General features: G+C 35.7%; 6 protein-coding genes and 1 non-coding gene across 7 annotated transcripts; 5 read left to right on the forward strand and 2 right to left on the reverse strand.

Annotated features, from left to right (window-relative positions):
* The first annotated feature begins 203 nt into the window (after positions 1-203).
* B0P05DRAFT_565814 (heme peroxidase) lies at positions 204-1,642 on the forward strand. Its single transcript, XM_051580995.1, has 5 exons — positions 204-384; positions 429-678; positions 730-982; positions 1,030-1,155; positions 1,208-1,642. The coding sequence occupies exons 1-5, from the start codon at positions 219-221 to the stop codon at positions 1,601-1,603; spliced, it is 1,191 nt and encodes a 396-aa protein (XP_051429210.1). The 5' UTR covers positions 204-218; the 3' UTR covers positions 1,604-1,642.
* Positions 1,643-1,652: 10 nt separating this feature from the next.
* Positions 1,653-2,367, forward strand: B0P05DRAFT_642281 (uncharacterized protein; the record flags this gene model as incomplete). The annotated part of the gene is made up of 2 exons (XM_051583801.1): positions 1,653-2,032; positions 2,088-2,367. The coding sequence occupies exons 1-2, from the start codon at positions 1,887-1,889 to the stop codon at positions 2,365-2,367; spliced, it is 426 nt and encodes a 141-aa protein (XP_051429211.1). The 5' UTR covers positions 1,653-1,886.
* A 1,154-nt stretch (positions 2,368-3,521) lies between these two features.
* Positions 3,522-3,595, reverse strand: B0P05DRAFT_t123. The gene has a single exon. It is a non-coding gene; the product is annotated as a tRNA-Asn (tRNA).
* Positions 3,596-6,603: 3,008 nt separating this feature from the next.
* Positions 6,604-7,068, forward strand: B0P05DRAFT_454594 (uncharacterized protein; the record flags this gene model as incomplete). The annotated part of the gene is made up of 1 exon (XM_051573926.1): positions 6,604-7,068. A coding segment is annotated over one exon (465 nt), but the record flags the coding sequence as incomplete, so codon positions are not given.
* Positions 7,069-7,101: 33 nt separating this feature from the next.
* Positions 7,102-9,326, forward strand: B0P05DRAFT_481612 (nucleotide-diphospho-sugar transferase; the record flags this gene model as incomplete). The annotated part of the gene is made up of 7 exons (XM_051575189.1): positions 7,102-7,337; positions 7,792-7,880; positions 8,004-8,187; positions 8,240-8,536; positions 8,590-9,065; positions 9,113-9,156; positions 9,204-9,326. The coding sequence occupies 7 exons, from the start codon at positions 7,102-7,104 to the stop codon at positions 9,324-9,326; spliced, it is 1,449 nt and encodes a 482-aa protein (XP_051429213.1).
* Positions 9,327-9,514: 188 nt separating this feature from the next.
* On the forward strand, positions 9,515-12,696 carry B0P05DRAFT_361318 (coatomer WD associated region-domain-containing protein). Its single transcript, XM_051573620.1, has 6 exons — positions 9,515-9,764; positions 9,827-9,943; positions 10,019-10,055; positions 10,104-10,333; positions 10,386-12,141; positions 12,225-12,696. Exons 1-6 carry the CDS (start codon positions 9,747-9,749, stop codon positions 12,644-12,646), a joined length of 2,580 nt encoding a protein of 859 aa, XP_051429214.1. The 5' UTR covers positions 9,515-9,746; the 3' UTR covers positions 12,647-12,696.
* On the reverse strand, positions 12,612-15,647 carry B0P05DRAFT_606761 (uncharacterized protein). The gene is made up of 4 exons (XM_051583362.1): positions 15,554-15,647; positions 13,309-14,567; positions 13,003-13,264; positions 12,612-12,966 (listed from the first exon to the last, which is right to left on the reverse strand). The coding sequence occupies exons 1-4, from the start codon at positions 15,564-15,566 to the stop codon at positions 12,746-12,748; spliced, it is 1,755 nt and encodes a 584-aa protein (XP_051429215.1). The 5' UTR covers positions 15,567-15,647; the 3' UTR covers positions 12,612-12,745.
* Positions 15,648-16,012: the final 365 nt, after the last annotated feature.

The raw sequence follows: 16,012 nt of genomic DNA on the forward strand, positions 1-16,012 counted from the left end.
AATCACACAATGACATAATTTATGCTTTACTTAGCAATGGCACTGTTACCAAGCAACTGTTAAAAACCTTATTCTCGGATAACTATTGGAAATACGCACGCAATGGATTGGTGCGTGTATGTGAAAAGGTGAATAACCCATGTATTTTAAATTATATAAACTCATTTTTTATTTCATGTTTTTTCTTTATTTATTTTTCACCTCTTACATTAAATATAATGATCCCTATTCGTTCTGTAAGAACCATAACAACGCGTATGGGAAGACTATCCATGACACGTCCCAGTATGTCTGTCAAGCCACCTGTTATGCAACGATACTACACGACTAATGCTCCTCAACCGGGAAATACGGGAGGGGGATTTAGTCCTCTTCTTTGGATTGGTAAGCAATAGTTTGAATGAACCATATCTCAACGTAAATTATAGGTTGTATTTCTTTAGGTGGTGCATACACTTACTATCAAAAGCAAAGAGCAAACAGGATTGATGCATTACTTGAACAAGAAGAAGCTAAAAAACATGGCGACAACAAGGAAGAAAGTTCTTCGCCATCGAATAAGAACTCGGAAAAGGCAAAGGAAAAAGGAAAGCCTGCTGTCTCTGACGCACCTAAAAAGAACATTAATTATCAACAAGTGTACAATGACATTGCTGATTTACTCGATAGTAATCCTGAGTAAGCTTTTGACGACAATTGAAATAAGGAGATGTATTGACACGCCTTTAGTTATGATGATGGTTCTTATGGTCCTGTTCTTTTGCGTCTTGCATGGCATTCTTCTGGTACGTTTGATGCTCATGATAATTCCGGGGGTAGCAGTGGTGGTACCATGCGTTTCAGAACAGAAGCATCGCATGCAGCCAACAATGGATTAGAAATTGCACGCGATTTATTACACAAGCATATTAAGCCTAAATATTCTGAATTAAGTTACGGTGACATGTATACGTTGGGCGGTGTCGTAGCTGTTCAAGAACTTGTAAGTAAAAATAAGGGTTTTTTCTGTAGTTTCTTAATAGGACGTAGGGTGGCCCTGATATTAAATGGAGACCGGGTCGAATTGATGCAGATGAGAACAAATGCACGCCTGATGGTAGATTACCTGATGGGTCCAAAGAAGCCAGTCATGTTCGTGATATTTTCTATCGCATGGTAAGTTGAAAAAATCTAAATGTCAATAGAGATTCATTGTTTGAATGTGTAGGGATTTGATGATCAGGAAATTGTTGCTTTAAGTGGTGCTCATGTATTAGGCAGATGTCATCTTGATCGTAGTGGATTTGAAGGTCCATGGCAAGAAGCACCTACTTATTTCTCGAATGAATACTTTAAGGCTATTACTGAACGCGAATGGGTCAAGAAGAAGTTACCTAACGGAGGATGGCAATGGAGTGATAAACAAAATCCAGATATCATGATGTTACCAATTGAAATTACGATGCTTCATGATGAGAAATTGAAGCCCTATTTTGAACTGTATGCAAAGGATCAAGACAAGTTCTTTGATGATTTTGCAAAGGCTTTCAAGAAACTCATTGAATTAGGTGTACCTTTTACAGGAGAAGAAAAAGAATATGTTTTTAAGAGAAAAAACAACTAAAAAAACAAAACGTTAATTAAACAACCCATGTGTACTCTTTTTTTTTTTTGCCTCTTTATTTTTAGAATGAAGATAATGAAAAAACATTGTTAGCTATGCTTCTTTTTGGTTTTTTATTGGCTGATTCTCTGAATAGAAAATGTATGCACAAACATGCATTGTCAACGATCTACGAGTTAATGAATGTCAAAATACACTATGTTAAGAAACTTTGATTCAGAACTACATATATAAAAAGGTCTCTTGCTTGGACCCTTTTTTTCATCATTATTAACACTACAACATGAAGTTCTTTGGTTTAATTTCAATTACTGTAATCTCTTTCATCATGCCTGTTTATTCTTACTGTGTTTATATGATGGTAGATATACCAGAGATGGGTTATAAAATTCGTCAGACACCTATGAATGCAGGACTCAATTATTTTGCGTATGTATTTATTCAATGTTTATAAAGGAAAAAAATCTAACTTTTTTTACAAAAGACGGTTTGCTCGAAGCGATTTAAAGTCAGGCGAAAAAGCCTGTTGTCCTTATACAAACAGTGATTGTGTAAGGTCAGGTGGTCAGAATGATAAGGTTCAGATTGCTTACAGAAGACATTATAATGGGTTACAAGAATTCCCTTCAGTTGTGGATGTTCCCGGTGGTGGATGGGTTGAAATCCATGGTGATGCTGACCATGAATTGATTCTTTCTTTCAATCCTGATGGTACTTCATATGACGGTAACCCTAGAGTCGACCTTCAAGCTGGAGAGAATTAATGCTACTCTTTTTTTTTTCGCTATATATTTCTATCTCATATAAATCATACATTGTGTTCTATAGTTTGTGTCCTACATTTCCCACTTTGTGATATAATCCCTTCTTTTGTTTTTATGGCATATCAGTTATCGCATAAAGAGCCGTCAATGTTTTTTTGAAAATTTGCCCCATGTACCTTTCTTTCAAGCTTCTTAAATTGAAATATTCATAAAAGAACAAGAGTAGAGAGCCACTACTTATATTTACTAGCTTACGACATTCATTTTGATACAAGAAGAGTACTTTCTTCTGCACAACTTTGCTCATAATGTGTTATAACATCACTGCTCAACAAAACAATAGAAACTTGGGTAAGCTGCACTTCAGTCCCTTTCTTGACTTTTTCTAATGTTACGAAACGACCATTTCATACTCTATTTTTCTACATGTATTTTTTCTACCCAAATCTGGACTTCATATTATTCAATTCTAAATTCTGACAGCTACTTGTATCACCGAATACTTATTCTTTTACTTTAAATCCCAATATCACATTAGACTTTAGCACATATTGCTCATTCTACTTGTTAGTCAGCCAACGCTTGACATATCGTACCGCCTTTACAATGACTCATAAATTTATTATACTTGGACTGTCATAATTGCATTTTTGCAAGTCCAACATGACTACTTTAGAATAGATATAAATACTAGAACAGTTCAACTTAAATAAAAACATCCAAAAATCCACATTTTATCTTAGACTTATAATCTTACCTTACTTACTTTAAAACTAGAGTATTATCATATCATTTGTTTAATTGGGTCCCTTAGTCTTGCATTACATTTGATTATTGTACGATATATTATATTTTTGTATCTTCTTTTACTTATACAAATAACATAGTCGGACAACTTAAAACCTGGTGTTTATTACATATAACTTGCTGCCTATTACTCTGTTATATTTACTGTTCTATAATATTACAAGTTACTGCAATTTCTACCTTTGTCCTGTAATACTAAAATTATTCCAACAGTTTACTAAGTGAAACTTCCTTTATCTAGCAAAGAAAAACAAAACACAATCCTTTGAGAAGGGCCACCTGTAACAAATCCAAATACAACCACGCTAGGACCAAAAACAAGGTACCCCTCCAATGAGTAAAAGAAACGCTCCTAGGTGGGCTCGAACCACCAACCTCCTGATTAACAGTCAGACGCGCTAGCCAATTGCGCCATAGAAGCTCTTGTTTTTGTCGATTTAATATTTTACTTAGGTTTGTGTTTTTATAGTCAAGTCACGAGACAATAGAACGTTTCTTAGCCAATAGATTCACTGGGAAATATTCTGGAAATAACGTGACGTCACAGAAAGGAACTGTGTATTGATACAGTAAGTATAAGATATTTATTTATAACAAATGTAATGTTACCTGTGTATTGATACAGTAAGTATAAGATGAAGAACTTACAAGTATCAATAACACAGTATTTATATGTTTTCTAATTGTACTAAAATATATAAACTATAACATATGGAGAAGGAAGTAATTAAATACTTAAAGCTGATTGATGTTTGTGTCTTGACGAATCTAAAGTGCGCTTGGCTTTTCTAATGCGAATCAAGTCGAGGCGAACTTTCTTTCTTCTTTTGTTCAGTATTTGTGGTTTAAACCTTCGTTTGTTTGGATTATAGTTTGTTGGAAGGTTATATTCAACTTCAATTGGCTGCTTCTTACTGGAATCGCTATTTTCTGTGACATTTTTGTCATGTGTGCATGTTTGTTTTGGCTCGCTTCTTCGTTCTCTTTCGCGGTTTTTCTAGTCATTTTATTATGTTAACAGATCTTCAAATTGAAATGGTACATGTCTCTAATGTTTCTTAAAGTACATACAAAGTTTGGTTTGATTTGGTCTAGGTCTGATTGTACAATGGTGTTCCAAAGGCTTCAGCCAATGGTTCTGTCTTCTGTCAGACCCAATCAGGTTCGAGTCAAAACTACTGATCGGTGTGCCAATTTTTGGTCTGGGTCTCAATTGCTGTATTTTTTTTTGGTTCCTTATTTGTCCTACTTCTTCCGTATTTTGTTTCATGATATTTTGCTGTGATTTAATTATGTATTTTATTTTGTTTATTGTATTTGACAGTTCAACTCAGTTTGAATCTGTTGAATTTTATAATTTGATTGTGTTGTGATTGTGATGTTTTGATAATAGAGAGTTATATGATAAGATAATTTAGAGACAAAGGTAGATACTTTGAGACTGTTTTATAAAATTTTATTGTTGTTCTTTTTGACTATAAATTATTCTAGCATATTTATATATGAAGAGATGTCGGAGTAGGTAGTAGTAGAGTTCATGCAAATGACTGAGTCTCTATTATCATAGACTATGTTGTAAACATATATGAATTCATATGCATAGATCAATAAATGATGATCATGGCAAAAGATCAGATCACATCTATGGCAATTGCAATGGATCTATAGTCACTGACATTCACTCATTCTACTAGAAGTACTACATCGTCCTCATAGTCAGAGATTATGAACCTAGTGATTCTGTTATTATCAATGGCCCTCATAAAGTGACAGTTAGAGCTGACAACTTCCTCCAAAGGCATTTCTCTTAATTGCTCCTGATCTAACAAATCAATCTGCTGTCAAGAAGCTAATCCCAAAACAATATTTTGACCGAGAAGAAAAAGTATAAATACCTCGATATTTTATAGCAATTGAAAGATAACATTTCTTGGAGAAATAAAAGCCTATATAAGTTCTAACGGACTTTCTCTGTGTTCTTACCTTTTCTCTTATTGAATATCTACTCTCTCTTCATCTCACAACAGACTACTTTAAATTAATTAAATAATGTAAATTATGGACTTCGGTTATAAGTCTTGATCTATTAAAAGATACATTGTCTTATTCAGTACAAAAGGTTCTTTTATGTCTATTTCTGATGTAAACTGATTATGATATATTTTAGTATGTAATTGAAGACTTATTTAATGTCAGATCATCACATCAAACATAATTGCTTTTGGGCAAGTTTGATCTGTTCTAGATTAATGACAAGCAATTGTCTTTGTAATTTTTTTTCTGAAGAAAGTATAAAAGACTTAAAGAACTTTAAAAGGAAAAAAAAACGATCTTTATCATAAATTTTATTTTAAATATGTCTTCATTGTCTTTTGAAGGAACTGTGCCTAAGGTTAAATCTCTATTTGTGTCTATCTCCTTTAATTTAGAATTAAAGTCCGAATTACGGATCGGATTTCTTTTTCTCGCTCAAAAATTGCCGAAATTTTTCCACTCATACCGAGCCTTCCCGAGCCGTTCTTCTTCATGATGCGACTGCAAAACATGTTTCCCTCTTTGTAAATGGCTTCGATAATATTAAAGCTAGCTTGATACTTTTAAAAAGCGTCTTTTTCTATCATCACGTATAATACCACACTCAGAAATATGTAGATATTTGAATAATTTCTTGAAACAAAAAAATTTGCATGTTTTCCATCCTTGAGTAGGCCCCTCAAAGTATAATAGATGATCACTACAAATGATGTAGGATAAAAGCTTATCTTATCTGTCATAACGATACAAGAAAAAGAGAAAGGATTGATACTTGGCATGCTTCCGACCAAGCATGCCGCATATTCCTTGTCGAAGTACACCTTTCCAATGTCTTGACTTGGGACCTGTCTGATCATTCCCTTTAATTAGTATCTGTTACCATTTTCTTTCTATTCTCTACACTTTCTCATTGCCTAATGTAAGTAAAAATACACATTGCTTACTTATTTGTTCTGCTTGGTTTCTAAATTTTTTTTCTTCAAATAAAGTGTAGACATATGTAAACAAGAGAGAAATAAAGCTCAAGATACAAAAAAAAGAAAGAAAGTCGCTGATCTATGTATCCACACATGTATGTTTGGTCTGTTTAGCATGTTAAACGTATTCAAAAAATAGTATGCATTGATGATCTAATTCATAATTGTTCTCGAAAATTTTTTTAAGCTGTACAAGGTCCGATTTCCCCTTTTTTCAGAAAAAAATCTTTCAAACATAAACACATATATACCCCTTCTCATGGCAAATTTGATCGCTCGATACTTTCACCTTCGATCGACAACAATGCTTCCACGACTTGGTCAGTGCTATGTCAACCAACGCTTTATTTCACTACGTGCTCTATATGAAGAGCACGATCGATCAGAACAAGATCAACCTACCAAACCATACCACACAAGAAAAAGTTGGTCTACACAAGACACTGAGAAGCTTGTCAAACTTGTAGGAAAGTACGGCAATAAATGGAAAGTATTTGCAAACTACTTTCCTGGCCGCACTGCCTTTTGTATACGCTCACATTATTTTTCTGTTACACACGATACCACACGCTGGACATTAGAAGAAAAGAAAATCTTGCAACAATTACTACAGGGACAAAACGATGCTGACAAGATAAACTGGGAAGCCGTGCAACAAAAGTTACCAAAAAAACGCACAGTCGGCCGCATCAAGCAATTTTGGCAAAATTCAATACAGCCTTCATTAAACCGAGGCAGTTGGACACAAAAAGAAACTACCAAGCTGAAAGAATTGGTTGAATTGCACGGAAAGAATTTCGAATTGATTGCCCGGGAAATGGGATCCAGAAGTGAAGAACAGTGTAGGAACAAATGGGCCTATGAAGTCAACACGTTAAAAAAAGGAGAGTTTACAAAAGAAGAAGATGAAGCGTTGATGAAGGGTATAGACAAATATGGTTCAGATGCATTTCAGCAAATCAAGCAAGATATGCAAAGTCTGAGGTCTGTATCCCAACTAAGAACAAGATACACGAACTTTTTAGATCCCACTATAGACAAAAGTCCATGGACAAACGAGGAAAAAGAAACACTTGTTCGATTGTATAAAGAGATAGGAAATCTAAAGGCTGTTCGAGCCAAGATAAATAGCAGGCGAAGCATAAAAGACATGTATAATCAACTGAGAAATAAATAATTAATTAATTACCAGTTCAAACTCCATGTATCAAAATGTCGATCTTTTTATTATTGTCCTACAATAACATCCCCTTGTCTAAATAACAAACTTTTTAGAATGATATGCCGAAAAAGGGAACGGTTGAAACATGACATAAGAATAAGTGATGATCTCATTAACACAAAGAGAATTGCACCATCCTGTATAACACAAAAGAAAATGTAAAGAAGCCAATATCTTTTGTGAAGCTATTCAAAATGTAACGAAAATAAAATCAAATCTGTCAAAATATAATAAAAAAAAAGAAACCAGGGATTTTCTGTTATCGCCAAGAAGATACACATCTGCGGCGATCCAAACACTTTCTTAAAAGGGTTCATAAGTAGTTTATTTAGAGTGGATTCTTTTTTTTCTTCTTTTTTCCCTTTTTGTTCTAAAAATGAAAAGGGGAGTGACATATATCTTTACTCTTGTTTCCATTGTTTTGCTATACTTTGGTTCTTTGTACATTGTATCAAGGCGACCTTCTATAGACTGTCTAGATCCTCTTCAAAAATCAGATATATTAAACAGAGAGTCCGTTGAGGCTGCCGGTGTCCAAGTCCCCCTTGTGAATGAAGATGGTTTAGGTGAACCTACATTACAACTATTTGATGAAGATACTATTGTTCAAGACGAAGAAGAAGAGGAGAAACCTATTACTGAAATTTATGGTAAATCTTGTCAAAACATACTATCATCCCTTGCTGCTGCCAGAAAAAACAAGGAAAAGGCCGTTATTGTTGCACTAGTCAGAAACAGTGAGATAGGTGCCATGAGACGTACAATGAGAGACTTTGAGGAGTAAGTAGAGCCATATCTAACTATTTGTTTATTGAATCCTATTTTTATATAGTCGTTTTAACCGAAAATATAATTATCCTTATGTATTTTTAAATGACGAGCCATTTAGTGAAGAATTCAAAGGTGCTGTTTCAGCCATGACAAATGCTGAAACTAAATTTGGACTTGTGCCGGAAAGTATGTGGTCTGTACCTAAGCACGTCAATCAGACTGTGATGAACCAACAATTAAGTGACTACGCTGCTCGTGGTGTTATGTATGGTGGTTCTTTGTCTTACCGTCATATGTGTCGATTCAATTCTGGATTCTTTTATCGTCATCCTCTTTTAGATGAATACGATTACTATTGGTACATATAACAATTATCATCAAATGCAAGTTATTAACACTACTTATAACTAGGCGTATTGAACCTGGTGTTAGTTTCTATTGTGATCTTGATTATGATCCTTTCCATTTCATGAAAGAAAACGGCAAAGAATATGGCTTCACTATTACTTTGAAGGAAATACCAGAGACTATTCCTACCCTATGGGAACATACTATGAAATTTGCTCAACAACATGAACTCAATACGACTCTACTAAGATTCTTTGGTGACCCTAAACAAGGTTACAATCTGTGTCACTATTGGTCTAATTTCGAAATTGCTAGCCTGAATTTATGGCGAGATGAACGATATCAAGCTTATTTCGATTATTTAGACAAAACAGGCAACTTTTTCTATGAACGATGGGGTGATGCTATTGTCCATAGTCTGGCTGCTGGTCTATTTTTGAACAAGAATCAAGTCCATTTCTTTAATGATATTGGATATCGTCATGATCATTTCACTCATTGTATTAATGATGGTGATCTTGGCAGATGCATGTGTCCAGGTATATAGTCAAATGTAACAATCATGTTGATTAACCTATCTTAATAGAGAGCTTCCAGAATGCTGATACAATGTGGGGATCCTGTCTTGCTGTAAGTAATACAAAATACCAAGAGTTTTAGACTAATCAAATAATTAGAGCTGGAAGGATTACCCTGAAGAAGGTCTTCAATGGAACTTTAAGGCCAATGGGAAGCACGAAGGCAAATTTGATCAACCTGCTGTGATTCCTCATGGTAATGCTGATATAGAATTACAATAATTATTCCTTCATGTATACTACCTCTTAATTCATTATGTATATTACTTTAAAATAAAGATTTAAACATCCGTCCACATCAAATGCATACGTGCTCAACCACTTCTCGTCTACTCAACAATTGAATCCCCGCTCCTTTTGCCAAATGAAGGTCTTCACTCTACAGTATATTCCTTTATTTTTTTTCTTTCTTTTTTTTTTATTGAAAAGTACCTCATCTTTTCAGCTTTTTCAGTTCTTTCTTACAACGCTTCATTTTCACAGAAAACAGAGAAAGCTATTCAATCTTAAAAATGGTATTTGTCGCAAAAAAACCCCTCCCCTCTTTTTGAACAGCACAGGAGAGATACTAGTTCAGATTTCATCTCTTAATGCTTTTGTTATTATACGCGTCCATGCTAACTTTCATGTCTTTTATAGGGTATGCGCATCGACATCAAGGCAAGTTCTATTGTGCATGTTTATCGAGATGAACACTCTTGTTAATCTTTCTTTGTCAATAGCGTAAATTATTGTCGCGTTCTGAACGTGTCAAGTGTGTGGACTTACATCCTACCGAGCCTTGGCTCTTGACCAGTTTGTACAGTGGTAATGTTCAAATCTACAACTATGAGACTCAGGTATGACAGTTTGTTTATCGAAAGCTTGTTGTATTCACGTACCTTTTTTTCTTTTTTTTTTAAAAAAAACCACAGGCTCTCGTAAAGACTATTGAAGTATCTGAAACACCAGGTAAAGAAGACATATTCATAAAAAACAACATACTCACTTCATACTTAGTTCGTGCTGCCAAGTTTGTTGCTCGCAAGAACTGGATCATTACAGGTGCAGATGACTCTCAAATCCGTGTTTTTAACTACAACACACTTGAAAAAGTAACTACGTTTGAAGCTCATCCTGACTACATTCGTTGTCTTGCAGTTCACCCTACACAGCCTCTTTTATTATCTGGTTCTGACGATATGACCATTCGTCTTTGGGATTGGGAAAAAGCATGGAAATGTGTTCAGGTAAGAATTACATCGTTTGTATTCAATGGTTTCTTACGCTATTGATGATTAGGTCTTTGAAGGTCATGCTCATTTTGTGATGCATTTGACTTTTAATCCCAAAGATTCCAACACATTTGCTTCAGCCGGTCTTGATGGTATGATCAAGGTGTGGTCTCTTGGATCTAGTGTACCCAACTTCACACTGGATGGCCATGAAAAGGGTGTCAATTTCGTCGACTATTACCAAGGTGGCGATAAACCCTATTTGATCTCTTGTGCTGATGATAACCTAGTCAAGATTTGGGATTACCAAAACAAAAACTGTGTTCAAACCTTGGAAGGCCATAACCAAAATGTCAATTTTGCTGCCTTCCATCCAAACTTGCCCATCATTCTCTCAGGTTCTGAAGATGGTACAGTCCGTATTTGGAATTCAGACACATACCGTCTTGAGAACACATTGAATTATGGCCTTGAACGCTCATGGTGTATGGCTACACAAAAAGGCGGTAACAATGTTGCATTGGGTTATGACGAAGGTGCTGTTGTTATCAAGTTGGGTAGAGAAGAACCTGCTGTGTCTATGGATGTCTCTGGCAAGATCATCTGGGCTAAACATTCAGAAATCCAGACAGCCAATATCAAGACAAGCATGGATGAGGCTATCAAAGATGGCGAACGATTAGCTTTGCCTATCAAAGACCTGGGTAGCTGTGAAGTATATCCTCAAACACTTCAACATTCTCCTAACGGTAGATTTGTTGTTGTATGTGGTGATGGTGAATACATTATCTATACTGCCTTGGCTTGGAGAAACAAGAGTTTTGGTAGTGGTCTTGATTTTGTCTGGGCTGATGATTCCAATGTATATGCTGTCCGTGAATCTACATCCCGTGTCAAGGTATTCAAGAATTTCAAGGAAAGAGCAGGTTTATTGCCCAAGTTAAACTATAGTGCTGAGGGTATCTATGGTGGTTCTTTGCTCGGTGTTCGTGGTAATGGCTTTTTGAATTTCTATGACTGGGAGAATGGTCAAGTTGTACGTCGTATTGATGTTGATTCCAAGAGTGTCTATTGGTCTGATGCTGGTGATTTGATTGCTATTGCTTCTGAAGAATCCTTTTATGTCTTGAGATACAATGCCCAAGCCTATGCTCAGTTTGTTGAGAATGGAGGGGATCCAGGAGAAGAAGGTGTTGAAGATGCATTTGAGTTCATTACTGAAGTGGCAGAAAATGTCAAGACAGGTACCTGGGCTGGTGATTGTTTCATCTATACCAACAGCAACAACCGCATCAACTATCTTGTGGGCACAGAGACATATACCATCAGTCACTTTGATAAACCCATGTACTTGTTGGGTTATGCTCCTAGAGACAATAGAATCTATTTAGCTGATAGAGATGTTCATTTCTACAGCTATTCTTTGTCCTTGACAGTCATTCAGTACCAAACTGCTATTCTTCGTGGTGACTTGGAAGCTGCTTCTGCTCTTTTGGATTCCATTCCTAATGATCAACGTGGCCGTGTTGCTCGCTTCCTTGAATCCCAAGATCTTAAAGAATTGGCCCTTGAGGTGACTACAGATATTGACCAACGATTTGATTTGGCTATTCAACTTGGTAAACTCGACATTGCTTCAGATATTGCACACCAAGTAGACTCTGAACCCAAGTGGAGAACATTGGGTGATATTGCCATGTCATCCTGGAAGTTCAAGTTGGCAGAAGAATGCTTGATAAAAGCAAAGGATTTGAGTGGTTTGTTACTTTTCTACACTGCTAATGGTAACCGTTCTGGTATTCGACAAATTGCAGACACAGCCAGTAAGTAGCCAAAGAGAGAGAGAGAGAGAGAGAGAAAAAAGAAAAGAAAAGAAAAGAAAAAGCATGACTGACAAGATTTATAGTTGAGCAAGGCAAAAATAATATTGCATTCACCTGTTTATTCGAATTGGGTGCAATGGAAGAAGCTATTGACTTACTTGTCAAGACAGAACGTATTCCTGAAGCAGCCATGTTGGCTAGAACATATGTCCCTGATCAAGTCTCAAAGATTGTTGAACTATGGAAGTCTGGACTTGAGAGCAAAAACCGTAAAAAGACTGCTGATAGTTTAGCAGATCCAAAAGAATATCCTAATCTTTTCCCAGAACTCAATTCAGTGTCTCTTGTTGATATTGATGCTAAAGAGGAAGAGGAAGAACAAGAACAAGAACAAGAACAAGAACAAGAACAAGAACAAGAACAAGAACAAGAGCTTGTAGATGCTTCTGAAGGTGCAGAAGAGCAAGAATCACCAAAAGAACAAGAATCACCTTCTCTCATCTAATACACTTACAAAAAAAAAAAAAAAGGTTGTCTTTTTTGTTTATTTTTTCTTGAATAAAATAATAGTATTTACAAAAGAAAATATTATAATATGATACAGTTAATTTAACATGGTTAACAAGGCTTCATCATTTGCAGGTTCATAAATATCATGAAACACATCGTCATTTTCTTGGATATACAAGTCTTGCGCTGATCCACCGTGTTTTTCGTGGATCCATTCAAAGCATGAAATAAGCGTCTTGAGACCGAGTAAATAGCCATTATCTACTCCTTTGTGTCTTGGTGGGTATGCAAATTGCTGGTAGCGATACCGTACATCTTCGGCAGTAACACAGTTAGCGAAATCAATGATACGAATATCTATCTTTCGTATACTTGAAGGATCGCCATCGTAGATCATGAGTAAAGAAGAGGCATAGAAACGATAATTATCCATTGTTTTGATGATGCGCGCCAGTCGTGTAAGCTTTCGAACAATCACGGGTATATGCTGGATTTGACAACCTTGGCCATTGTTTAAATAAGCTTCCAGTGTATCTCTGAAAGTGATGGGTGTAAGTGTTCGACCATAATACTTGTCCTGAAAGACAAATTCATCTATATCATTCTTGTAGACCTAATGATGCATTAGAAACATAGAGCCATAAAGAAGTAACTTACCTGCATGCCACACACACGCACACCTAACACTTTGCTGGTAGATTTTTCGCATTTCAGTGTCTGGCTTTTCATTTTCTCTCGAGTGGCATATACACCGTATTGTCGAGTACCCATTTTGAGATCCAAGACACAGGGGTATTTCACACCATCTGTTAAATCTTCAATTAGAATATATTTTTGTACTTCATCTTGTCTATTGCGCATTCTCTGTAAATCACGGTTGTGTATCTGCAGTGACCAGGGATTTTCTGATGTTACACCGTCGGTTGGCTGTTGCTGATTTGCTGATAAAGACACATTGTTGAGACTAGAAGAATCCACTTTTAATAATGGCACCTTATTTTGTTTGTTATGAACTAATTTTTTATCTAGATCAAAATCATCCATACTAAAGATAACAGGTTCTTCGTCATCTTGAATTGAGATCCTTGAGGGTAATGCAGCATGCTTGATAGAGGGTGAAGAAGTGGTTGAGAGAATAGCGGGTGGTCTTTCAAGAGTGACTTGTTCAATAGAGTTATCATAGTCAAAATAGTCAATGTCTTTGTTGATAGGACTGAAGCCAAGCCTCGTTGTAGCCATGATCGGCACGGATCGGCCACCTTCCGCAATTAGATTATCGTCACGCCAACAACTCTTTTTATCTGATGAATAGCTGTGTGCCATCATATCCGTGGGTCGGCGCTGAAGCTCATTTAGACTAGCACTACTACCATGACTAGAAAGCCTGTTTCGTCTCTTCCAATCCTCCGCTAATACCAATCGCTCTTTCAATGCTTCCGGTGAAAATACCTCTCTCAGGACTTGCTGTTGAAACTTCTTTATAGATCGATGACGTCGTTCTTTACAAGCAGCGCGATAGTCTCTTAATAAATGTTTGTTCTTCTCAAACAAGACCTCGGGTACTGTAGGCCGATAAGTCACATTTAACACACCAATGTACTGTGAAGTAAATGGTAGTAATTCATGGTGATGTGCATCAATGTCCTCATAAAACTCTTGTTCTTTTGCTGATACAGGTTTGCATATTGCTTTCTTTGAGAATCGAAAGAAAGACGCGTGGCCACCTACTTGGTTCTTGAAAGGCAAGAGAGGCAGTGACATTGTTATTTTGGTGGGGTCAAAGTAATGTTGCAAGTCGCTATCGTCGTCTTCGTCGTCTTTTATAGATTCATCATTTTCCGAACTGCTTTCATAAGCAATATCCCATTCACTTTCATCATCATTGATATTATCTTCACAATCTGAAATATGACATTCTTTAGTTTGCATAATGTAATGGATAGAAAAAAGAGAGAAAAGAAAGAGAAAGAAAAAAAAAAAAAAGAGAGAAAAGAATGAAATAAAAAGCGTCCTTTTTATAGAGCGAAAAAAATATGTTAAATGCTTTAATTGGTGAATCAGACCTCAAATCAACTCAGCATGGTTTGATTTATTGGCTGTTTTTAACGGTGTCTTGGTTCCTTTGTCTAATATCGCACGTGGGTCTGTCAAAGGCACACAAATGTATTTCGCTTGTTTGATAATTTCTCATTGGCAAAGTGTTGTCAGTACTATCTTGTTTGTTTATCAAATGAATTGTGTCATACGCTAGTCTTGTGGAAACACAAATTGTCAAACACAACAAGCGATAAATTGATCAAAAAAGTCTTTTTTTTCTTTACAAATCACTTTAAAGACATTTTTGAAAAGAATGTTGATTTCACTTACAGCTGCCTTATAGTTTCATGTTCTAAAACAATCATTATTATTACATACAATTAAAGATTCCATAGTAACACCAACAAGACAATATAAGTGGCCATGGTTACTACTGTGGTAAGAATGACCCAATCACCACTCGTCTTGTAAGGAATGGTAGGGTCAAAGACATCAAACGATGTTCTTCTTCGCCATAAAGCAATGGCCAACATAGCCAATCCAAATACAAAAAATGTAATTCCAATCTTGTAAAACTCTCTTGTAAATACTTTCAAAATCAATAATCCTGAAGAAAAAGCAGCTAGCGAAGTTCTCCAATAAGCACCCTCAAAAGTTCTTTGGTGAGCTATAGAGACAGTTAAAAAAATTCAGCAAGCAATGAGTCTATCTACCTCTCAAGTCTTGAAGTTCTGTAATAGTAAAGAGTGCTGACTCTCTTCGGTGTCCTCTGATCAGTTTCTCTTTCTTGTTTTTCATGGTCTGAATATGGTTAAAAAGAAGAGAGAAAAAAGTGAAAAAGACAAGGGAACTGAGATTTAAAAACTTATTTTCTGCATAGAAAAAAAATAGTGCAAGGACTCAATAGGTAGACTTGGTTTATGCAGAAATGCTAATAACAACTGCTAAAAAAAAATTACATGTATCATTAATAGAAAGAAAAAAGGAGAGAAATACGACTCCGGGTCTCTCTCTCTTTTTTTCTCTTTTAGTTGCATTGAATGTTTATCTGTAAACTGATATCTCCCAAAGTTCATGTACCTGAAATTGATCATCACTCGTTGCTTTTGCATAGTGCCTTGATATTAAATCTCAGGATAAGAAACATGATACATATAAGGATGGGTTAACAAAGCAACAAGTGAAAAAAAGTCAATGTGTACCAGATAAATGGGCTTTATCTTATGCATAAACATAGTATTCAGGAGTACTGGTTAAAAAGTCTTTTCTTCAAGGCACAATTACATTCTTCCTCGAAAATAAATTTAAGGAACAGATCGAAGAG

The sequence above is a fragment of the Gilbertella persicaria genome, assembly GCF_025201335.1.
Source record: "Gilbertella persicaria strain CBS 190.32 chromosome Unknown B0P05scaffold_83, whole genome shotgun sequence".
Taxonomy (NCBI): Eukaryota; Fungi; Mucoromycota; class Mucoromycetes; order Mucorales; family Choanephoraceae; genus Gilbertella; species Gilbertella persicaria.